This window comes from Boleophthalmus pectinirostris, unplaced genomic scaffold, assembly GCF_026225935.1.
Source record: "Boleophthalmus pectinirostris isolate CB_2022bp ecotype Guang Dong unplaced genomic scaffold, ASM2622593v1 HiC_scaffold_1, whole genome shotgun sequence".
NCBI lineage: Eukaryota > Metazoa > Chordata > Actinopteri > Gobiiformes > Gobiidae > Boleophthalmus > Boleophthalmus pectinirostris.
This window is the reverse complement of record NW_026570970.1, coordinates 34,088,745-34,113,267: the sequence shown is the minus strand read 5'-3', so window position 1 is coordinate 34,113,267 and position 24,523 is coordinate 34,088,745. Positions and strand designations below refer to the sequence as shown.

Below are 24,523 nucleotides of genomic sequence, written 5' to 3'. Positions count from 1 at the left end.
AACTGAACATTCCGCCATAGGCATCCAGGTAGAAGATTCCCAGAGTGATCTCACTGCAAAGTATAAATACATTTTTCAAACTCAGCTGATGAGAAAACAGCTGCTGTTTGTGCAAAAGAATAGACTCATTGCAGTGCCTTTTAGCTCGTGTTGTAACTTCCTGATTTGAAACAACTACTTCCTCATACGCCTCCGAATGCACTGATTCCCTCTTTCAGTTCAGGCTCAAAATACATTTATTAAACTGGCTGTTTAGTCTGTTTAACTGTAAACAGATCCATACCAGGACTAAATCAGGACTAGACCACAGCTATGCCATTGTCAAGTGTTGGAACTTTGGGGTACAGAATTATAAAAAAAATTGCAGTTACCATAGCAATTAGCAATTCTCACCTAAATTTTCTGTTCTGTTCTGTGTCTTTTGAATGGTGTTTACAAACAGGAAACTGAGCTGCTGAATAGTACTTAAAGGGCCCATATTAGGCAATTTTCTGATTTCTTGTGTACACATGTTTAACACACAATCCTGCATATTTAGACTGAGTTCTTCTCTCAAACTGAAAACACTCTGTTCCACTTTCTGATGTCATCTGGTAATATAAGAAGTGCTTCACTGTGTTTTTAAACTCCACATACCTTTACTAGAATCATTTGGATAATTTCAGCCCTGGACTTGCCAATCTCTACTGAACTTGTAAAAGGTCTAATAACTTGAAAACTTCCACTTCATGACATCACAAGGTGTAAAAGAGCACTTTGAGTTTTAGAGATGTAGACAGACTATTAAACCAAGCTTACTCAAACATGTGTGAATGCAACAAAACACAACTCAAGGCATGTTTTTTGAAGAGGTAACAGCATTACATAACATGGCTAAAAGCTCACAAGAGTCAATTTTGCATGGGACGTATTGTCTTTATAAGTCTCATAACCCTACTGGCCAAGCAGGACCAAACCAGTACTATACCAGATCTAAACCAGGTCTGAACCCACATGCGGACCTCTTGGCTCAGATCTCGTCACCTTGCAGCCTATAGCATTGCCATATAAAGACATAGCTGTTCTCGTGTCATTTCCTTCCTCATTGATTTGAATCCACGCTTTGTAGTTTTACACTTCTGCAGGTTTGTCATAGTCACTGCATCTGCACGGCCAGACATTCTCAGGTAACTCTATGCAACATTTATTCATATTTCAGTGTGGAGTTTATGTGCTGTAATGAGTGTATGGGATTTTAGCAAAGTACGCAATATGATTTTTCATTAAGAATTACAGGAAGTTGACAGCACATGTATTTTTTAAGCTGTGGTGTTAGCAAATAAATAGATTTTTTGCATGGTATCTGCAAATAGGAAACTTGCGCTAATATTGGTTGATCGAAGCAATTTCATTTTACAAACAGACCTAAAAATGGTGCAAATTGGCCCTAAAATTTTCTGATTTTATAATCGCAACAACCCTCTAAGGAAGCATCTTCATTATAAAATAGCATTTCCATGCATTTATTAAAACAATATTTAAGCTTGAAAGAAGAATTCATAATTACACTTTAAGGCCAATTGCAAAAAAAGCATTTCCAACTCCTTTCAAAGAGGTTTAGGAATAAATATAGGTCATTCTAGTAGTTCAGTCTAGCACTAACTAACCGTCCATGTTTCTAGTGTCGGTTAAATAACAGGTCAGATGTAATCATTGGTAACTTGTAAGTAATTTTGTTTTTTGGTAAGAAAAGGGACAGATACACGTGTCACAAGGTCAACTGTGAGTTCATTAGTGCCCTCTGCTGGCTACCTACTTAACTTGTGAGCTTTATACCAAGTTATAATGTAAATTGTCAGTTAGAAACATGCCTGGAGTTGTGTTTTGTTTCGTTTACACATTTGCGTAATCTTTTATTTTAGTCTGTCTCCCTCTGCAAAGCTCAAAACAGTCTCACACTGTATGATGTCCAGAGGTGGGTGGAGTAGCCAAAAAATATATGCAACAAAGAATAATGTTCAAAATCATATTACTCAAGTAGAAATACAAAGTAGTGATGCAACAAATTACTCAAGAATTGGGAATACTACTACTCAAGTAACTTAAAGTGTAACTGTCGGGATGTAACATCTGATTTATAATTTGAAGTTAATGTCATTTGAAGGACACGAAAATGAGAAAACCTACATTATATCTGAAGGGGCGGAGCTAGAAACATAAATATTCAAATAATTTTATATTGTCAAGATGATGTCAGATAAAGCTCCTCTGTGTTTGTAAAGTCGACACACATCATTTTGATCATTATGTTCTAGTTTGGTTAATATCTTTGTTTATCTAACCACAAGTTCACAAGTTTTAGTTTCCTTTTATTAACATCTTGCTACATACTTTGGTTCATTAGTTGGTAATTACAAACTTACTCCCAATTAGTATGATGTTAGGAGTTTTTGTACATGAATAATAATGGATGACATAAATATTGTTAAGAACTAGTACCACAAGTTCTTTTTACTTATTAACACTTATCCATGTACAAAAATGTCCTAACATGATACAGATTAGTCAACCAAAATTTGTATAATTATTAAATTTTATACCAGAGAATTGACAGAAAAGATTTATATGGGACAACATCAGAAAGAGGAAGTGAATGAGTGAGTTATCTCAAGATTTGGTATTATTGGTGTCTATTTATGATTATGTAAAAAGGCACCTTAAACTCATGAATCACAAGTGTAGTCTGTTTTTTATATAGCACTAATGTAAATTAGCCCTATAACTGACGATTATTTTTTTATTTATTTAACATTTTACATAAGAACTGCAACCTGGTCAAAAGATACCAGCAAAAGGATTACACTCATATTAACATCTAGCTGCTATTTTGCATATTTGTAAGTGCTTACGGTGATTTCAGGTTAATTACGATTGATGAAACTCTTTGTAAAGATGCACTGTGTAACTGTTTGTTTCTATGGACGTGCCATTGCTTTGTCTAATGTTCCACAGTATGACATTATTAAATTACTGGTGATTTTATTGCTCATAAATACCTAGAAAGACAGGCCTACTAACTGTGAGTGGGGTCGCCTCTCCGCAGATCTGACCTGTAACTTGTATGGTTTGAGCTCCATGAAGGTAGAAAGGTTTAAAGCCATACTGTGAAACATTCCAAACAAAGCAATAACATCTCCTCGGAAAAAAAAAAAGTATTTGAAGGATTCTTCACCGGAAAAGTTACACAAGGCACTTTTAATGTCTGCATAACCATATTTTACGACAAATTATACATTTGCACTATTAATACGTTCTCTAAGACCCTGTTGACCGATTAATCGACTAAAAGACTAAAGCACTATAGCTCTACTTCACATTCTCAGTGTTGTTGTCAGTTGTACTTGAAGATACAACAAAAATGTCTGGACCCGATCCTTAACCGAAAATAATATGCTTCAGTATATGAGGATTTTTTTTGTTTAGATATTTCTTTCCAACTTCAAAACGCCCATAAATTTATAATACAGCCGTCCTCCATCTTATATCACGACATGCAACTTTAGAGCGCTGCTTCTCACTGCATCATACAGTCTGTGACCTCTTTAAGTTATTTCCTGATCGATGTTCTAATGCTGTTTCTTCATCACAAACATACCTGGAGTTTGAAAACTAAACTTGAAAACCACCAAAACATGACATCACGAGGTAGAACAGAGCATTTTGAGCTTTGGAGAAGTAAACATACTAATAATAAATGTATGTTTTTGATGAGGTAACAACATTCTAACATGGCTTACAGCTCATTTTGGTCAATTTAGTGTAATACAGGACTATAAGAAAAAGCCTGCATGAGCCTCTTTCTATTGTACAGAGCAGTGCTGCAGCAGAAGCAGAACTCAGGTCTCAACAGGAAGTCTGTGGTTTCAACTGAACAAGACTCTCTGTCAGTGCTGAAATATACTGTAAGACCAAGAACATTATTACTTATATTACTCCCTTCTTTTCAGTTTTTATTATTGGGTGGAGGGGAGATATAACTTTTTATTAGTGACCTTTTGAATCAGTGCAATGTAGGATTACTCAAACACACACAAATCACTGAAAAACTGAAACTAGAAACAGCTCTGTACTTAAAGTTGCATGTTGTACAATAAATACATGAACCCTAAAGGACAAGAGATGGTGTTGTTTATTCTAGTTCAGTCTAGTCCAGGGATCTCCAACCTGTAGCTCGGGAGCCACCAGTAGCTCGCCACCTCCTTCCAAGTAGCTCGCCAAAGAATTTCTCAATTTTAAGTTTTGTGCTGAATAACAAAAAAATGATGAATAGAATGAAGGTTAAAATTGTAAATGTATTATGTTCATGCCTAACTTTCCTTTCTGCACCAATAAATGGATAATAGTATATGTTTTATAGGCCTCTAACTGTTTTGATCTAAGGCCGTGGTTCTTATAATTACTCCATTTCTGGTGGCTGCTAAAATGAGTAGCTCTCTGGGATTTTCGTTTTGTAAAGGTAGCTCACAGGGGGAAAAAAGCTGGAAACCCCTGGTCTAGTCTTAGTTCTCAGCTTCCTTAGTAGGGAGTATTATACCTCTGATTACCTTGGCCACAATATCAAGGATTGAGCATTTCTGCCTGGAATGCTCCATGGTGATACTGAATTTATCTATTTACAGACTTTCCAGGCAAAGCGTTAACATCTGCATGAAGACATTTACAATTACAATTTACAATACAAATACATTTGAAGTTTTTGTCCTCTGATTCGAAGGCTGGCAGTTCAACTCGCTCTCAAAATAAACATCATTGTTAGAGCAGTCAGAATCACTGACCCAAAGTTTAGCAGTGCAATTCCAGCTCCCACAGATGAACACTGTTGTTGTGTCCTTGGGCAAGACACTTAACCCACCTCACCTCCAGTGTCTGTGTACATAGTGTGTGTGAATGATTGATGAGTTTCTTGAAGTAAACTCTTTTTGAGTGCCTTTAAGGTGGAAAAGCACTGTAAAATGTGACCGTTTACCATTTATGAATGTCTTTGGAGAACAGGAAATGTTTGTGTTTATGAACATAAAAGGTAAAGAAGTGATGAGATCACTGTTAAATTTAAGCCTGACTCATTTAGAGACATACGCACACGTAGTGTTTTAGTGTTTGAAATGAGAGTTTCACTTCTGCGGCAAACCAAGGAATTCAATTCAAAGTTACATCTGACCCTCTCCTCCTCTGCTTCCTCTTTTCTGACCCTCTCCTCCCCTTCTGCACCTCTGACCCTCTCCTCCTCTTCTGCACCTCTGACCCTCTCCTCCTCTTCTGCACCTCTGACCCTCTCCTCCTCTCTGCACTCTGACCCTCTTCTCTGCACTCTTCTTTCCTCCTCTTCTGCACCTCTGACCCTCTCCTCCTCTTCTGCACCTCTGACCCTCTCCTCCTCTTCTGCACCTCTGACCCTCTTCTCTGCACCTCTGACCCTTTCCTCCTCTTCTGCACCTCTGACCCTCTTCCCTGCACCTCTGACCCTCTCCTCCTCTTCTGCACCTCTGACCCTCTCCTCCTCTTCTGCACCTCTGACCCTCTTCTCTGCACCTCTGACCCTCTCCTCCTCTTCTGCACCTCTTCCTCGACCCTCTTCTCTGCTCGATTTAACATTTCTCAATATTTTTATAAATCTGTTTTTAGTTTGCGCTGACATCACTTTGATGTATATAAAAGGAGGAATTGATGTTGAAATAGAGTGCTCTGTCATATGACCAAGAACTTCTCCAAAACACAACAGAAGTGAAACAGAAATCTTTATTTAAGACCCACATTTAACCTTCGCAAAGGTTTAAAGTATTTCTGTTATCGACCACTTGTAATGATGCTGTGAATGTGGTGACTGAGCGTGTGACTAATTACTACTACTACTACTACTACTACTACTACTACTACTACTACTACTACTACTACTGTTACTATTATTACAACTCCCTATTTAAAGCATGTGTGTTATTTCCAGTTTGTCACGATGGAGAGCAGCACACCCATCTCTCAGGAGGAGCTGGAGGAGCTCAGAGAGGCCTTCGCTAAAATCGGTAATAGGCAGTTTTCTGTGCATCTGTTTTGGAGGCAAAAGTGTGGATGGTGGAACTTGTTTAAAATGCAGATATTTAGAGCTAAAGGAATAGCCTTGGTACACAATACAGATTCGGATACCACAATGATAATAAATCCCTCAGTGGTCCAGGTAGGGTCCATAGTGGTCTATGTGCTCTTATACTTGTTCTGATAAAGATATTCAGGAAAGGTTCGTTTGTGTCCTGTGAATGCTACTCTTTTAGTATTAATACCTGCTCAAATGAGTATCTTGTTTTGATATTAGTTTTAGCATCAATTAGTATCTGATTTTTGATACTTTTGACAACCCCAGTTTATAGATAAATTTTGCAATAATATATGTGAGACAACTTCAGTGCTGTAAAAGCAGAGTACAGAAGATCCTTGATAAATACAATGAAATGAGAATACTAACATATACACCCAAGCTCTTAACATACTGTCTGTGTCAGATGTGGACAACAACGGCTTCATCAGTAAAGCTGAGCTGAATGAGCTGTTCCGAGCAGCCAACCTCCCTCTGCCCGGATACAGGATCAGAGAGATCGTCCAGGAACTGACCAAGACCAGCGACCAGCTCACATTTGACCAGTTCACCGAGGTAACCACCTTTGACCTTTGACCGAGCTAACCTTAAAGAATATCTAAACACCTAATACTGCCACGTTTCAAACAGAGTTACTAACTTGGGCAGTACCTGCGCACTAAAAAATGAGAGTGAAGGGGAGTTTGGTGGACTAAAGGAGAAAGCTGGGGGGAGGACTGCAGTGGCCACTGGACCATGACACACCCATAATTTTACATTTTTGACTACAAGGCTACAAATATACCTCATTTGCACTAATACTGCCTGAAAATGAAGAAAAATAACTAGATGATGCTATTTATTAGTGAAGCTGGAACCTAAAACTGCACCTAAAAACTGAGATAAAAGTGAAATTACTTTAATACTACTACTGACACTGTTACTACTATTACTACTACTGTAACTACCACTACTACTACGCTAGTGTAGTTTGCTGATGGCAAACCCTCATGTTGTTGTTGCTTGCAGATTGTGCATGGTCTGAAGAGCACTGAAGTGGCCAAAACATTCCGAAAAGCCATCAACAAAAAGGAGGGCATCTGCTCTGTGGCCGGGAGATCGGAGCAGTCAGGAACACAGCACTCGTACTCAGGTCCAGCACCACATTACATAGTCCAATGAGGTTCATTTGGTCTTCTGATAATTTATGTTATTAGGCTTTTTTCACACCAAGCGTTTGTTTTCATACCTGACAGTTTGGACTGCTCACTAGCGCTCTTCCTCAGAGTGCTCAGGTGATGTTGTTGTGACGTGTCCGGTCAGCTGATTCATACAGGTCAGGTCTGAAACACGTATGAAAACATACTCTTGGTCTGAAAAAGAACCTAATAACATAAACCACATTACATTATTTTTTGTTAAAGGTTCTATGTTACACAAACTTGAATCAGGTGAGCTTTTACCCATGTTATAATGTCTCCTCAGTTGTGTTTTGTTTCAGTCACACATGTTTCAGTAGCTTTGTGATGTCATGTTGTGGTAATTATGTTTTGTTCAGTAGAAATTGGCAATTCCAGGGCTGAAATCATCCAAATGATTCTAGTGAAGGTGTATGGAGTTTAAAAATACAGTGAAGCACTGTGTGTTTATTACCACATGACATCACAAGGTGGAACAGAGTGTTTTCCATTTGAGAGAAAAACTCAGTTTAAATATGCAGGGTGTGTGTTTAACCTGTGTGAATGAAACAAAACACAACTTCAGGTCTGATTTTAATGAGGACATAGATCAGAAAATAGTGTAATATGGGCCCTTCAAACAACCCAGGTTATACACATAGTAATTTACCTCTGAAACCCACAGAAACATACAAAATTACACATGTTTTCAGCCAAATCTCCTGGGGGATTGGATTAATTTAATTGTCTGAATGATTAAATGGCTTAAAAGATTGATAATGATTGATGGTGACTGATAAACCGTACCATCATTTTTTCCACAAACTACAAAATCGCTGTCTGTCTTGAATAAAACTGTCAACCCTGCAGTTTAGATCTGTACAAACATGTTCTGAAATGTGATTCTTGTATTTGTTTGTCAGTTCAGATTTCAGTATTTTTGTCAATTGTTCTGAACATGATTAAAATGTGAACTTTGAACAGAATCCTACTATCTAAACATAAATCTCACACAATATTTGTCAGAACAATCAGAAAAATCACTATGGAATAGACTCAATACTCAATACTGATTCCGATGCCACAATGATAATAAAAAATTACTCTTTAGTTTAGACAATAGATTTTCAACATTAAATGATAGTGCTTTCTTTTCTATTCAAGATCATATTAAAGCTATTCAGGAAAGCTTAATTTCTGTCCTGTGAATGTGACTTTTTTTAGTACCGATATCTGCTCAAATGAGTATCTAATTTTAGCATTAGAATCGATTAGTAGCTGATTTTCGATACTTTTGACAACCCTAGTCTAAACCTGTTTCTATTGCGTGTGCAGAGGAGGAGAAGGTTGCCTTTGTGAACTGGGTCAACAAAGCTCTGGAGAAAGATGACGACTGTAAACACGTGTTGCCCATGGACCCGAACAGTGACGACCTCTTCACCGCTGTGGGGGATGGCATCGTGCTCTGGTCAGTACTATATAACAGAGACGCTGGTTACTTAAGTAAAAGTACAGGAGAAAAAAATACTCAAGTAAGGCTCATTCTCTATGTCACGTTTGTGTCCACAGTAAAATGATAAACTTGTCAGTGCCAGACACCATCGACGAAAGAACCATCAACAAGAAGAAACTCACTCCCTTCACTATCCAGGTCAGAGGCATTCGCCCTACACCAGGACTTCACAGTTATCATGGACATCATTGAAGTCTAGTTCTTTATATCTCTTTTTTATAGAGACATATTGTGCTTTTACTGGTATTTAGTTGTACATACATATGTAGAGAATACCAAGGATTACTCAAACATGGGTGAATCAATCGAAATACAACTTTGAGTAAAGTAACGGTGAGGGAACACTCTTATAACACTGTAAAAAACTGATTGCCTGGTAAATCCAGAATGAGATCTCTCTATTTTTTATACACATGGTTATTAGTCTGGTCATCACTCCCTCTGTCACATCTTGAGTCAAACATGATCATCGAATCAGATTTGTTGAGCCTCATGTGAAACAAAGACGTTCACTTGTCATTTATCATTTACAACCAAAAATACATTTCTCTCACCCCAGTTTTTCAGTCCCTTGTGCTATTTTTCTGTAAGTCACCATATTTGTTTTGATATGGACAGACCATGCATGTCCCTGATTGTCAATCACATCCATTTGAACTTGCAGATTCACTAGTGACCAGACTCACATCTTTGTAAAGTATTGGAGAATTGTGTATTCTGGATCCCAGGCAGGGAAGTTCATACATAATATGTCCCCCTTTAAGGATTTATACATGTATATATATTTTTTGTGTCTTGAACCTTGAACACAACCCATCTCATCACAACCCATTTCCCATCAGAGAAAATCTGCTCCTCACGTCTTCGTGTGCGTGTGTCCTACAGGAGAACCTGAACTTGGCCCTGAACTCTGCGTCTGCAATCGGCTGCCACGTGGTGAACATTGGAGCAGAGGACCTGAAGGAGGGCAGACAGCACCTGGTCCTGGGGCTGCTCTGGCAGGTCATCAAGATCGGACTGTTCGCCGACATCGAGCTCAGCAGGAACGAAGGTGTGCTTCAGTATTTCAATCTGCTTTACAATATTAAACAATACCATGAGATGTTTTACATATTGATACTTTGCAAACAATATCATCAACATTCTCAATGGGTATGAAGCTAACTGTAGGTATACTCTGTCTGAGACTTTGTTAGACTTGATGCGAGATTTGTTTAACACAATCTGACCAGAAAGAGCTGACTTAGTTTGAACTAACAGATGAGCTGATTTGTGCTGTTAAGTAAGTCCCTCTCAAAAAACCTTACAGCCACAAGTGAGCTAGTATTAACCAACAGTTTTGAACAGTATTGATCACAGGCTCCTGATATTATGTTGTTTAAATCCATTTGTATTTGTTCTTGAGTTTTCAGACCATCTTAAAACGTTTTTGGCTGTGTTTGCTAATATGTGCATTGTGTCACTATGGTAACTGATGAACATTTAGCCATACACATACATATAGAATCCCCATACATTTATTGTGATGTCCTACTGTGATGTCACTGCAAAGTATGAATTAGTAAAACATTATGTTTTTTTTTTTTTTTTAACCCATGCTAACTGTAAGATCCTGTCCAAAGCCAACGTCACCCATGCGACCACACACTGACTCTCCATAAATATACAAAAGCTCTTTCTGAAATACTCAAATTTTAGAATTAGGAGATGCCCATAGATTGTTTTGGACCTATTTCTCAGACATAAATATGTGTTGTGTTCTTGTGTAGCTCTGATCGCTCTGCTGAGGGATGGAGAGAGCCTGGAGGACCTGATGAAACTCTCCCCAGAAGAACTGCTCCTGCGCTGGGCAAACTACCACCTGCAGGAGGCCGGCTGCTCCAAGATCAACAACTTCAGCTCTGATATCAAGGTACTACTAATACTACAACTACTATTAATACTATTACTACAACTTCAGTTCTCATATTAAGGTACTACTAATCCTACAACTACGATTAATACTACTATTAAAGGAAGAGTTCAGAATTTTTGGACATAGGACCTCATTTCCTAGTGAGCCAGAGTGTTGGAGACATGTGGAGACACTTTTTAAAATATTCCATTTAGTCCTTGTATTTGCAGAGGTCGCTGGTGCTAGGCTAGTGCATGTCAATGGCCATAGTTATACTGCTACTAAAAACAGTCTTACCCACTTCACAAAACACCCGAAGCAAGTCTATTATTACACAAGACTGTCGATGTAAATGTCTGTGTTGATAGAATAATGTTTGAAATTAAACTAACCTTAAATCACATGAATCGTCACATATTGAGGGACTATTTTCTCATATATCAGTCCGCCACTGCCAAGCTTTCTATCAGGAAGTACAACTCACTGCTGCTGCTCGGACATAAATCCTTCAAATGCAAGGTTGGTTTTACTTCTAAACTTATTCTATCGACACAGACATTTACATCAACAGTCTGGTGTAATAATAGTTTTGCTTCGGGTGTTTTGTGGAGTGGGTAAGACTGTTTTTAGTAGCAGGCTAACTATGGCCATTGACATGCACTAGCCTAACACCAGTGCCCTCTGTAAATACAAGGACTGGATGGAATATTTTTTTTAAAAAGTGTTTCCACGCATCTCCAACACTCTGGCTCACTAGGAAATGAGGTCTATGTCCAAAATTCCGAACTGTCCTTTTAATACCATTACCTCCTCAGCTCTTATATATAAGGTACAAGGATAACTGAGTCCTTTATTGTGGCCATATCTGCTTACCAGTGCCCGGTCTAATCCAATTTTGGGTCAGACTTCACAGCGAGATCCTTGTGTCCTTAGGCAAGGCACTTCACCCACATCACCCACCACCTCCTTCATGTGGTGTGAAAGCGGTGTGTGCAGGAGTGTTAGTGGTGGTTAGAGCGGCTGATGGTGCAGATTGAAGCCTCATGTCGGTTAGTCTGCAGCAGTGCCTTACCACCTCTGAATGCTCTGCAAAGTGCTTTGTTGATTTGGAAAGGCTCTATAGATACTTTCTTTTTTTTTTTCATGTATCTTGGTTTATACAGGGAGAGCCCAATGAGAGTGCCAGACCCTTTTTTCATGAGCACCCTGTTAAAACACAGGACAATACCCTAAAACAAACTAAACAAATAACTGCATAGGTCCAATTAAACATTAAAAACAGGAGCAGGTGTGATTATAACCAGATTATTTGAATGCAGTGGTGACACCAGCATATCCACTTTTGCATGTCCTTGAAATATATTCAGTTTTTGGGAAGCAAAATAACTGAAAGCTTTTTTCCCAGTTCTACAGCAGACAGTTTTTAGCCGTGGACAATCATGACATAGCACTTGTGGACGGATAAAGAGGCTTCAGAGAGTGTATGTTTACTTTCATTTATTGCCGTACTCACTGAAACACAAGAGACACATCTATGACCACGTTATTCACGTCCAGGCACACTTTATAATTAGTTCACACCACATAGGACGCTTTTACATTTCAAAAAATATATTTATCAAAGAGAAAACTTAACTTAATTAACTTAAATATATAAATAATAACATAAAAATAAATAATTAAAGACAATAAACACTCAGGGACAGCTTCTTCCCCAAAGCTGTCACCATACTGAATGAAAACTGTTAATTTTTTGTTTTATTTATTATTAATTCTTGCACTTGAAGGAGCAGCTCTGAATTTCATTATACTGTGTAATGACAATAAAGGCTTTCTATTCTATTGTATTCTATTAAATGGTCATTTGTCACCTGAAACACAAGAGATACATCTATGATCACGCTATTCACATCCAGGCACACTTTACAATTAGTTCACACCACATAGGACGCTTTTACATTTCAAAAATATATTTATCAAAAAGAAAACTTAACTTAATTCACTCATTTCTCACCTGAAACATAAGAGACACATCTATGACCACACTATTCACACTATAAGACCTGCGAGGCCTAATTGTAACTGAGTTGTCTTCACCCGCGCGTCCCCAGCATGTCTCCTGTCTAAGATCTTATTTGATTCTTGTGTACATTAAATATAAAAGATAAAATTTCCCTTATACAAATCTTATATAAAATAATAAAAAAATATGAGGAGGGTGGTGCTTTCTAATCTATTAACACTGCTAACGGTGCCTGCTTAATACTACTGGTCCCACAATGAGATCTGGTATTAACCCTTTCAGGCTCAAATTAACTTTTTAGTATCAGGAAAAATCTGATATTTGGGGAAAATTATAATATGGGGCAGTAATATACAATCCTGACTTTTTTATCCTTTGTAAACAAAAAAAGTATTTTGCACTTCTGGCAGGCCGTTTGTGTGTAGCCGTTCTTGCACAGTCTGCATCGCCCACGTTTATCAGCATGGATGGGAAAAAAGGTTCCTGAGTAAAAAAAGCTCATAAAATATGGATTTAGAATAAGTAGGTAATTGGAATTTAGCTGTTGCAAATCTGCAACATCTGCCTGGAGAGGGTTAAAAGTTTCTGCATCAAAGTTCAATGAAACTTGCAGTGTCTGAAGCTGTTTTTCAAGTTAGACTTTCATTTTAATTCAATCTGACAGTAAATAAATGTCAAACAGTTTAGCTGATTTGTGCTGTTTAAACAAGTCCCTCCCAAATAACATTACAGGCCCAAGCTGGTTAGCATTCACCAACTTTTCAGTTAGTCACACTGCTGAATATTCTGCCAAAGACATACATGCAGAGCCCTCCAGCGTGATGTAACTGCACACGATCAATATCAGTCGAACGCATTATAAATTTATGAACATCTCTTGTTGTGTTGTTGTGTTCCAGGACTCAAAGGCGTACTACAACCTGCTGAACCAGGTGTCTCCTAAAGGTGACGAGGACGGAGTGCCCCCCATCACCATCGACATGTCCGGGCTCAGGGTAAACTCTCAAACCACCAAAATATATTCTAAAATCTGTATCAATGCCATCAGTATGCAATGATCAATATCTTCTAATCTATCTCAATACACGTGACCAAGTATGAGCCAGTGATTGTCAAACTGTGCTACCTGAGCTCCCTCTGCTGGTAATTAAGGTCCTCTGCAACTCTAGTGTTGACTTAAAGGTGCACTATGTAACTTTTCTGATGAGTGTGAAGAGCATTTATATTGACAAGAATAACTGTTGTAAATATAAATGATAGTTTTGCACAAATCAAGAAGCAATTTGTGAAAAAAAGTAGAAAATTGTGTTGTAAATTACAGCAAGTGCAGAGTTCTATTTTAGAGAGTTCCATATTGATGATTTCACACTAGGCAGATTTTTATCCAAAAGTTAAAACTCAATTTTCACATAAACACATTTTGGACCTATATTTCAAAAGTCACAAATCATCGTGACCCAAGTCAATAGACATTATTCGTAAATTCCAAAATAAAGTTGGATTTGACCATTATTGAACATTAATGAGGAAATTTTATTGCTGACTGAGTGATCGTGTCTCTGAACAATTAGTATTACTCAAAACACTGAAGTAACAACAAAAGGATCAATAAGTCGCCTATTTGGACATTAAATGTAGAACATTTCTTTTTCTTTTCAACATTCAATTGAAACAGCAATATGTGTTGCAATATGTGGGCCTGTCTGCATTTTTGTAGCATGTTCCAGTCGGGGTTAAAGGAGGAGAGCGCAACACACACATCAGGCGCAGCATTCAGTCTGTTTCTGTGCTTTGTCTGAATTTTTGTGTGCACAGAAAATCCTAGTTCACACATGTATGAAGTAGTGAAATAATCTGATTCATCAGCTGGTTTCACTTGTGGAAACCGTCTGACCTAGCAGCATTAGAATTTGTTCGCTCAACAGTAGGCAGGTATGTTTTTTCATTTAACCAATCACTGCTATTTGGTCGTGAAGTATGTAATGCACCGCTAACGGGGCTAACTGGTATATTAAGCTTTTCCCAAATCTCGTAGGAAGAAGGACTATAACACCTTTCCCCTTAATAAAATTCACCAAATATTCTCTTTGTTTCGGCTTTAAATCCTTGATTTCGGGAACTGTTGCCAACACAGAATGTATGGCTCTTCGCTGATTGGCTGGTGCCCGAACTCCATTTCTGGGGTTGAAATGAAATTGAGCGGAGGCACTAGGTGGTGCCAGCCTGGCTACTAGTGAAAGGCACAGAAACACTGGCCATACTGAGGACAGGATATTCTTAACCAGAATGACAAGGTGACAGATTCATGTATACAACTGTATATTGCAGACCTACATGCAGATCGTGACAAGGCAACCCAAAAAAAAAAAATCTCTTGCCACCCACCTGTGGGTCCCAACCAAGTCTTTGGGCAAAATGTCCTAAAGTGATGTCACAGAGAGAATCTGTAGAGAAACGTTTACAAATGTTTGCAAAATCTTAACTATAATAATCTTAAGTGTGTTTTAGTCAGATGAGAAGTCCAACCTGTCATACTGCACTTCTCTCTTTCTGTTTTTCACCAATGATTGTTTCACTATTTGATTTTCTAACTTTCTGTTAAATCAACAGTTTGTGAAGCTCTGCAAAGTGACAGCTGTTCTGACTGTGATACAAAAACAAATTGACTTGTATCTCACTAGCTCCCCCTGTCTGTGTGCAGGAGAAGGACGACCTGAAGCGAGCAGAGCTGATGTTGGACCAGGCCGATCGTTTGGGCTGCAGACAGTTTGTGATGCCCCCTGATGTTGTGCGAGGAAACCCCAAACTCAACTTAGCCTTTGTGGCCAATCTGTTCAACAAGTACCCAGCCCTCAAGAAACCCGAGAACCAGGACATCGACTGGAGCTCCTTCGAGGGTGAGAAGAGGAAGAAAAACCATAACATTGCCTGCCTTTCCTAAGCGATTGGTGGTTTTCCGATTAATATTTTCAAATTCCCAGATGATTGTTTCTTATTGATTAAAGGGCCCATATTGTGCTATTTTTAAAAATATGTGTCATCAACAACAGGAATCACAAAACATTATAAGACATGATTAATCTATTGTTGTTGTTGCAGGGGAGACGAGGGAGGAGCGCACTTTCAGAAACTGGATGAATTCACTGGGAGTCAACCCTCGAGTCAACCACCTGTACACGTGAGAACCTGCTCTTTACACCTTCACTTACCTGTCCTGCGCCCGCTCATCATGTCAGAATCTGTCATGGAGGTCAGGGGTCACTCTAACCTTGATTGGTTTCAATTGGACAATTAAAGCTAGAGTTGCATAGATTGGTTCATCTTTATTCTGGACTCATGGTCCATTTTTAAAACAGACAAGGACTGTGACATTACAACATTACACCAAACATATATGTTTTTAAAACAACCGTATCAGTGTGTCCACATATTGGTGTACCACATTATTGCACTGAATCTAATAATTGAGTGACATTATTATTTCTTTGGCCGATTTATTCAGCCTGCAAATAAAACTGTACATTAAAATTTTTAGTGCAGCTTGCAAAGTGTTGACTCATGCAGTAAAAAACATCAACGTTGCACTCGGCCATCGTGGCCTCCTCCAAAGTGTCATTGTAGGCACCTGCAGTCTATGCTGAACTGTCTTTTTTATATTTAATCCAGAGGTGGGCTGTGTACAACGGTGTACAATATGATTTAAACAATAACAACTTTACATCATTTGTACAAGAAATAAACTTACACATAAGAGGATTTGCCTGAGCATAGAGCATCCTACACTGTCTATACAGATCATCATTATCTGTCATGTCTGCAGTGACAATCTGCCCAAGATATGTTATTAATATTGTTTTAATAGTCAATACAACATGGTTGTATTAAACTTTATATCTTGCTCCACACTGTAAGCTGAACAGATGTTGAGTAGCATAGACCCACACTGTGGTTACTCCACTTCTTTAAACAGTCTACGGCATAGGCCCAGTAATTACTGACATATTAATCATAAACCAGATCAACTCATTTGTAATGTGGCAGTTTTGACCTGTCCAGCTCCAAGTTTAACTCAACCAGACACAGAGAGAAACCTGCAATGTATGATAAACATTTACCACGTGTACTATACCACCAAAAGAATAAAAAATTATAACAAAAGGCTTTTATGGATATGAACAGTCCGTTGACTTGATTTCCTTTTCTTCCGTTTATTCCAGAGACATAGACGACGCCCTGGTGATCTTCCAACTGTACGAGCAGATTAAAGTTCCCGTGGACTGGGACAGGGTCAACAAACCCCCCTACTCCAAACTCGGCAGCAACATGAAGAAGGTACGCTCCGGAAAATAAGGAACAAAATGTATCAAATAAAATATGATGGTCATTTATATATTATTGATTATAGAATGTGAAGCTGCCATACTCCCAGAGAGGGGCAAGAGACAGATTTGATTAGATTGATTACAGATTAGATTAGATTGATTACATTATATATTGGCCCTTTAGCCAGATTTTTTCCATGGATTTGAGCAAAGTGTGTCTTGCCCCAGAACAGATATATTATAAGCATCTCAAAATAAGTCAGCTGTGTACTGTTTGCATCTTCTTATAAAGTGTTTTGTTGTCAGAATAGCATAGCAAGAATAACTCTGGACCACAACAACCCGTTTAAAATCAACTATTTCAGTTTTTAAGAGAGTAAAAATCAGGTACAGTGTTTTTACTGCTCCCGGATGTGTTGAAAACTTTGAAAATTTGAAAACACAAATGTCAAATCTAATGGAAATGGTCTTATTGTTGTTGTAGCTGGAGAACTGTAACTACGCGGTGGAGCTGGGGAAGAAGGAGGCCAAGTTCTCTCTGGTGGGAATCGCAGGACAGGACCTGAACGCCGGGAATCGAACCCTTACCCTCGCACTGCTCTGGCAACTCATGAGGAGGTAACAGAGACGTGGTCAGTTAGTCTTGGTTATGTCTGTTTTAATCCTGGTTTAGTCCTATCCTGGTTTAGTTCTATAAATCCTGGTTTAGTCCTGATTGAGTCCAAGCTTGGTCCCTTGTTTAGTTTTAGTTTGGTCCAGTTTTTTCCCTTTGTAGTCCTGTTTTCATCCTGGTTTAATCCTGTTTTAGGCTTGTTTTAGGCTTGATTTAGTCCTGGTTTAGACCTGGTTTAGTCCTGGTTTAGTCCCAGTCTTTGGTTTAGTCTCAGCTTAGTCCTAGTTTAGTACTTATTTAGTTTTGGTTTAGTCCAGTTTTTCCTGTTGTCCTGTTTTCATCCTGTTTTAATTCCACTTTAGTCCTGTTTTAGTCCTGTTTTGGTCTTGATTTAGTCTTGGTTTAGACTTGGTTTAGTGTCATTTAGATCTGGTTTTGTCCTGGTTTAGTCCCAGTCTTTGGTTTAGTCTTGTCTTAGTCCTGTTTTAGTCAAATTTTTTTCCCGTTGTAGTCTTGTTTTCATCCTGTTTTAATTCCACTTTAGTCCTGTTTTAGTCTTGATTTAGTCTTGGTTTAGACTTGGTTTTGTCCTGGTTTAGTCCCAGTTCCTTGTTTAGTCTTGGCTTAGTCCCGGTTTAGTACTTCTTTAGTCCTGATTTAGTCCAGTTTTTTTTCCAGTAGTCCTGTTTTCATCTTAGTTTAATCTTGTTTTAGTCTTGATTTAGTACTGGTTTAGTTCCTGGTTTAGACCCAGCTTAGTACTTGTTTAGTCCTGGTTTAGTCCAGTTTTTTCCCGTTGTAGTCCTGTTTTCATCCTAGTTTAATCCTGTTTTAGTCTTGTTTTAGTCTTGGTTTAGTCCTGGTTTAGTCCAGTTTTTTCCAGTTGTAGTCCTGTTTTCATCCTGGTTTAATCCTGTTTTAGTCATATTTTAGTCTTGATTTAGTCCTAGTTTAGACCCTGTTCCTGGTTTAGTCCCAGTTCCTGGTTTAGTCTTGGCTTAGTCCCGGTTTAGTACTTGTTTAGTCCCAATTTAGTCCATTTTTTTCCAGTTGTAGTCCTGTTTTCATCCTAGTTTAATCCTGGTTTAGTCCTGTTTTAGTCTTAGTTTTGTCCTGGTTTCATCATAGTTTAATCCTGGTTTAGTCCTGGTTTCATCCAGGTTTAGTCTCTGTTTAGTCCTGGTTTAGTCTTGATTTAGTCTTTATTTAGTCCTGGTTTGGTCCTGGTTAAGTCTTGATTTAGTCCTGGTTTGGTCCTGGTTTAATCCTGGTTTAGTCCTGGTTTAGTTTAATCCTGGTTTAGTCCTGGTTTAATCCTGGTTTAGTCCTGGTTTGGTCCTGGTTTAGTCCTGGTTTGGTCCTGGTTTAATCCTGGTTTAGTCCTGGTTTAGTCCTGGTTTGGTCCTGGTTTAGTCCTGGTTTAGTCCTGGTTTGGTCCTGGTTTGGTCCTGGTTTAGTCCTGGTTTGGTCCTGGTTTGGTCCTGGTTTAGTCCTGGTTTGGTCCTGGTTTGGTCCTGGTTTGGTCCTGGTTTGGTCCTGGTTTAGTCCTGGTTTGGTCATTATTCACTTTTCACATGATGTGTCTTTCCCCTCAGATACACTCTGAACATGTTGGAGGACCTGGGCGATGGGCAGAAGGTGAACGATGATACGATTGTTTCTTGGGTCAATCAAACTCTGACCCAGGCTGAGAAACCAACCATCTCCAGCTTCAAGGTACAGTGTACATCCTGTCTGCTCCTCTCAGTGACGAGGCTGTGGGTTAGACTCCTGGTCTGTGAGTGGAGAGCTGTTTAGTACTTGTTTAGTTCTTGTTTATTCCCTCTTTAATAAGTTTTAGTCCTTATTGATTTAGTTCTGGTTTATTCCTGGTTTTATGTGAGACCATATTCGTCTTGGTTTGGTTTGATTTAGATTTGGTTTTAGTTCTGGTTTAGTCCTTGTTTCATCCTGTTTTCATCCTGGTTTAGTTCTGGTTTGGTCCTGGTTTTGTCATGTTTTAGTCCTGTTTTCATTCTGGTTTATACCTGGTTTAGTCTCGGTTTAGTCTCGGTTTAGTCCTGGTTTAGTCCTGCTTTAAATTTAATTTGGTTTTAGTTCTGGTTTAGTCCTTGTTTAATTTGGTTTTAGTCCTGGTTTAGTCATGTTTTAGGTTTAGATTTTAGTCCTGGTTTAGTCTCGGTTTATTACTGGTTTTGTCTTTATGTGCTTTAAGTGTAATTTGGTTTTAATTCTGGTTTAGACTGTGTTTTGTCCCTGTTTAGTCCTAGTTTTGTCCTGTTTTCATCCGGGTTTATTCCTGATTTCATCTCAGTTTAGTCCTGGTCTTAATCTGCGATTAGTGCTGTTTTAATTTGGTTTTAGTCCTCGATTTGTCATATTTTAGGTTTTAGTCCTGGTTTTGTCTTGTTTTAATCCTGTTTTAGTCCTGTTTTGATCTTAGTTTATACCTGGTTTTGTCTCTGTTTAGTCCTGGTTTAGTTCTGGTTTAGTCTGTGTTTTAGGTTCAATTTGGTTTTAGTTCTGGTTTAGACTGTGCCGTCCTGGTTTAGTCATGTTTCAGGTAGTCCTGGTTTAGTCCTGGTTTAGTCCTGGTTTAGTCCTGGTTTAGTCCTGGTTACCTCCGCCAAGGAGGTTATGTTTTTGCCGGCATTTGTCTGTTTGTTTGTCTGTTAGCAACATAACTCAAAAAGTTATGGACCGATTTTGATGACATTTTCAGGATTTTTTGGAAATGTGAAAAGGAAGAAATGATTTCATTTTGGGGGTGATCCGGAAGAAATCCTGGATTCTGGATCACTTTGAAATTTTAGTTAACATTGTGGTAAATGGGGCCAAAAATTTTGTTTCTCAATATCTCGATTAATTATTGACCAAACCCCATGAAATTTGACTCAGGGATGGACAATGGGATCCTCTTTCATATTCCAAAGGCTGATCCGGATCTGATCCAGAAGACTGATTTTATCGCAATTTATATAAAAAATGGGGGTAGTCCTTGGCGGAGGTCTGCGCTCTCTGACTGCTTTTCTAGTTTAGTCTTGGTTTAGTCCTGGTTTAGTCCTGGTTTAGTCTTGGTTTAGTCCTGGTTTAGTCATGTTTAAGGTTTAGGTTTAGTCCTGGTTTAGTCCTGTTTTAGATTTCATTTGGTTTTAGTCCTGGTTTAGTCCTGATTTAGGTTTAGGTTTTGTCCTGGTTTAGTCATGTTTAAGGTTTAGGTTTAGTCCTGGTTTAGGTTTAGGTTTAGTCCTGGTTTAGGTTTAGTCCTGGTTTAGTCCTTGTTTAGGTTTAGGTTTAGTCCTGGTTTAGGTTTAGTCCTGGTTTAGTCCTTGTTTCTTCCTTTATTACTGTGACGGAGCAGTTACCCTGTCTCCTCGTCTCAGTTGGAGGTTGTGGGTTCGATTCCCTGTGTTTCTCTCTACAGGACCCGGTGATCAGCAGCAGTATTCCCGTGTTGGATCTCATCGACGCCATCAGACCTGGTTCGATCCGGTACGACCTCCTGAAGACAGAGGACCTGACGGAGGAAGAGAAACTCAACAACGCAAAGTACGTCTCTCTTAAAAGGCCCACGTTAAACTATTTTCTGATCTGTTGTAATGTTTCTTCATCACAAACATTCGCCTATAATGTTAAAAATACCTAAATGTGTGTTCTGTCGCTTGCAGATACGCGATTTCAATGGCGAGGAAGATCGGCGCTCGCGTCTACGCTCTGCCCGAAGATCTGGTGGAGGTCAAACCCAAAATGGTGATGACGGTCTTCGCTTGCCTGATGGCGCGAGGATACAAAGGCGCATAAAAAAACAAACAAAAAAGAAGAGGAGAAGAGGAGAGGAGAAATACGCAACAACGTGGCAACAGCAGATACACAAGAGCATACACGAGCAGAGAGGGGGCGCTATGGAGCCACACGTCCTGGTTTAGGTCAAGATTTAGAGCTTTTTATAGAGGGGGTATTAACAGCTCAACTCTTTAACTTGTTTCAATCACCATGTTACCTTTTATTGTTTTGAAAATGCTATATTCGCCCAAAACAACGTACCGTATTTTCCGTACTATGGGGCACACTTAAAAGCCTTTAATTTCATCAAAAAAACGACTGCGCGCCTTATAATCCAGAGAAGTTATCTGTTTTAGTCCTGTTTTCATCCTGGTTTAGTCCTGGTTTAGTTCTGGTTTAATTCTGGTTTAGTCCTGGATTAGTCCTGTTGTAGATTTAATTTGGTTTTAGTCATTGTTTAGTCCTGTGTTTCGTCCTGGTTTTTGTCATGTTTTAGGTTTAGGTTTTAGGCCTAGTTTTAACTTTTTAAAGAGGGGGTATTAATAGTTAACTCATAACTTGTTTTCGATCACCATGTTACCTTTTACTGTTTTGAAAATGCTATATCCGAAAACAACATACCGTATTTTCCGCACTATAGGGCGCATTTAAAAGCTCATCAAAAAACGACTGTGCGCCTTATAATCCAGAGAGCCTTGTATATGAATTTATTTGGGTCTTAGTTCGGGTGTCTTACTACGACTTTAGTAAACTACAAAGCCGCACCACTTGCAGCATTACAGCTCCCGTAGTCAGGAGCATCAGGAGTAATACATACTGTGATTCCTTTTAATATCAAAATGCACCTGTTAAGAGACACGCTCACAACGCCCACTTTAAACTCAAGGCTGTTCTAAAGTGAAAGTGTGAGCTGTGTGGGAGCAGTGGATGAGAGAAGGAGAACACACCTTCACCAAGAGAGAGAGAGACAGCGCCGAGCCACTTACGCCACGATCTGCCAACGGATCGTAGACGCCTGGGCTAAGGATCAGTATCAACTGTGGTCCGAGCTTTCACCAACACCAGAATCATCACTGAACTGCAGGGAACAGTAACCACACTGACTCAGAGAGGGATGTGGGCAACAAAGTTGAGAGTTATTGTGAGCACGTTAAATAAAGTTTGACTGACTTATCTAACTGTTGTGTTTCGTTTAATGCGCCTTATAGTCCAGTGTGGTTTATATGTGAAAAAAGTTTGAAAATAGACCATTCAATGACAGTGCGCCTTATAATCCAGAGCGCTCTATAGTGCGGAAAATACGGTATTAAAACGTTTTGCTTTTGACGCTATGACTCTTCCCTCCTTTGCTCTCTGTACTAAGCCACTCCCCCTTCAGAGCTCTATCACATTATAATCAAGCGTGCATGAAACTACTTCACATCTCATAGTTATTGTGTACGGTTTTGAATCCTGCGTTTGTATATTTATGAAAATTGTCGTACGTTTGTGGGCGGAGCATTGGACAGAATGGTTTGAATAGGGCCTGGGAGAGATTGCTAAATTATTCAAACATGCATGGATAATGTATAAAACCTCTTCAGGCGTGTTTTAATAACGGAACAACATTATATAACATGGTAGAAAGATCGATTTTGCAGAATACCCCCTCTTTAAGTCTGAGTTTTGTTTTATTTCAAGCCTGATACTTCAGTGTAACGTAACTTCTGTGACTAGATACACATTTCTTGGATAATAAAATACTGGAAAATGAAATGTAAAAATGGAAATCTTAAAGAAAAAAAGTTGCCATTTGTGAAGTAAATTAGGGACTTTTTGTTACACAGCTCTATAATATGATACAGTTGCTTAAACAGAATATACATTTAAAATCACATTACATTTTCAGTTGGCAGTTGTTGTTGGCTCTTGAATTATTTTCATTTTTTAATAAAAATCTGGAAAAAACTAGTTAATTCTCAGTGGTCTGCAGTGGTCTGAAGTTCTTCTTTACTTATACATTCATTCTAGGGCAACAGTCCGAATTTGTCATAATTCTGAAATCTATGGACATCTAATTTACTCCAACATAAAATGGACAAAATACAATCTGTTCATTTTTGTTGATGAAGTTTATCTTTTGATACTTTGCAGTAACATCATGGGGGTGTTCTACATGTATGTGTATGGAGGAATAGAAGTTACCATGTCGACACAATGCACACATAAGTAAACACAACCAAAAACAGTTTTAGATCATCTGAAAACTGAAAAGAGAAAACACTGTGGTCATGGTCCTGTTTAGGATGGTGTGACCAGATTTTCTAAATCAAAAACTGGGACTCCCCAGTCCCCAGCTGTGGTATTTGGTAATAATAAAACCGTGAAATGAGTGTGTAATTAAGAAAAATAGTTCTGCACTTGGTCCATTCATGACGAACATGTGAGTCAGTTTAGTCACCTTCTCTGTTTGTCTTTCATTTTAGTCATTTTTAAGCAGCTTTTCTGTATTTTACTTAAACAAATGACCATGTATCAAACTGGTCAGAAATAGGTATACCTGGGACATTTCTTGTCTAAAACTGGGACAAATCACTGGTTTTGTATAAATCTGCTGGGACAGGACAGGGGACACAGGGCTCAAAACTGGGACTGTCCCGAGGAAATAGGGAATGGGGTCTAGTCACCCTACTTTAGGAGTTTGATTTTCAACAAAAGGTGAGAGTGGCTAACTGAATGTTTCGGAGGAATTTGGGCATTAGTATCATAGATACAAAAATATGAATAGGCCTAACTGACAATACAGTAAACAGATTTATTTTCCTACTCAAGTGGAAACTTGAGTAGGGAAAGTGGGGAAAGTTGAAGTGTTCTCGACACAGATATATTTGATATTCTTCTAGGCTATTGCATAACGAAAACAGTTGCTATATTATAACTCATTCTATATCTCAACATTGGCAAAGTGAAACAAAAAATATTCATAAAGTTCATAATGTGTGGCTGAATCAGGACAAAAAGACACTAAAGACAAAAATGGTTACATAAACCTCAAGAGTTCTGGAGTAAGCAGTGCTGCTGATGATGAAGCTGTCTGTTCAGAGCCTGACACACA

General features: G+C 38.6%; 1 protein-coding gene across 2 annotated transcripts; it reads left to right on the top strand.

Moving 5' to 3' along the window:
• The first annotated feature begins 1,019 nt into the window (after positions 1-1,019).
• Positions 1,020-23,379, top strand: lcp1 (lymphocyte cytosolic protein 1 (L-plastin)). Of its 2 annotated transcripts, none has more exons than XM_055148579.1 (16): positions 1,020-1,166; positions 5,981-6,056; positions 6,531-6,679; positions 7,133-7,256; positions 8,617-8,749; positions 8,851-8,932; positions 9,680-9,845; positions 10,564-10,706; positions 13,611-13,706; positions 15,413-15,608; positions 15,811-15,889; positions 16,929-17,043; positions 17,518-17,651; positions 19,242-19,362; positions 21,071-21,195; positions 21,315-23,379. In XM_055148579.1, the coding sequence occupies exons 2-16, from the start codon at positions 5,990-5,992 to the stop codon at positions 21,445-21,447; spliced, it is 1,863 nt and encodes a 620-aa protein (XP_055004554.1). In that variant the 5' UTR covers positions 1,020-1,166; positions 5,981-5,989; the 3' UTR covers positions 21,448-23,379. The 2 variants fall into 2 exon arrangements, with proteins under 2 accessions (XP_055004554.1, XP_055004548.1); XM_055148573.1 differs by lacking the exon at positions 1,020-1,166 and adding an exon at positions 3,813-3,941.
• The last annotated feature ends 1,144 nt before the right edge of the window (positions 23,380-24,523 follow it).

Excerpts from the sequence above, each read along its gene's own strand:
- lcp1 (XM_055148573.1), top strand. The coding sequence starts at position 3,828 with ATGAGCCTCTTTCTATTGTACAGAGCAGTGCTGCAGCAGAAGCAGAAC. Across the intron at positions 6,680-7,132 it reads CATTTGACCAGTTCACCGAG|ATTGTGCATGGTCTGAAGAG; the intron begins GTAACCACCTTT and ends TGTTGCTTGCAG. Across the intron at positions 10,707-13,610 it reads ACTTCAGCTCTGATATCAAG|GACTCAAAGGCGTACTACAA; the intron begins GTACTACTAATA and ends GTTGTGTTCCAG.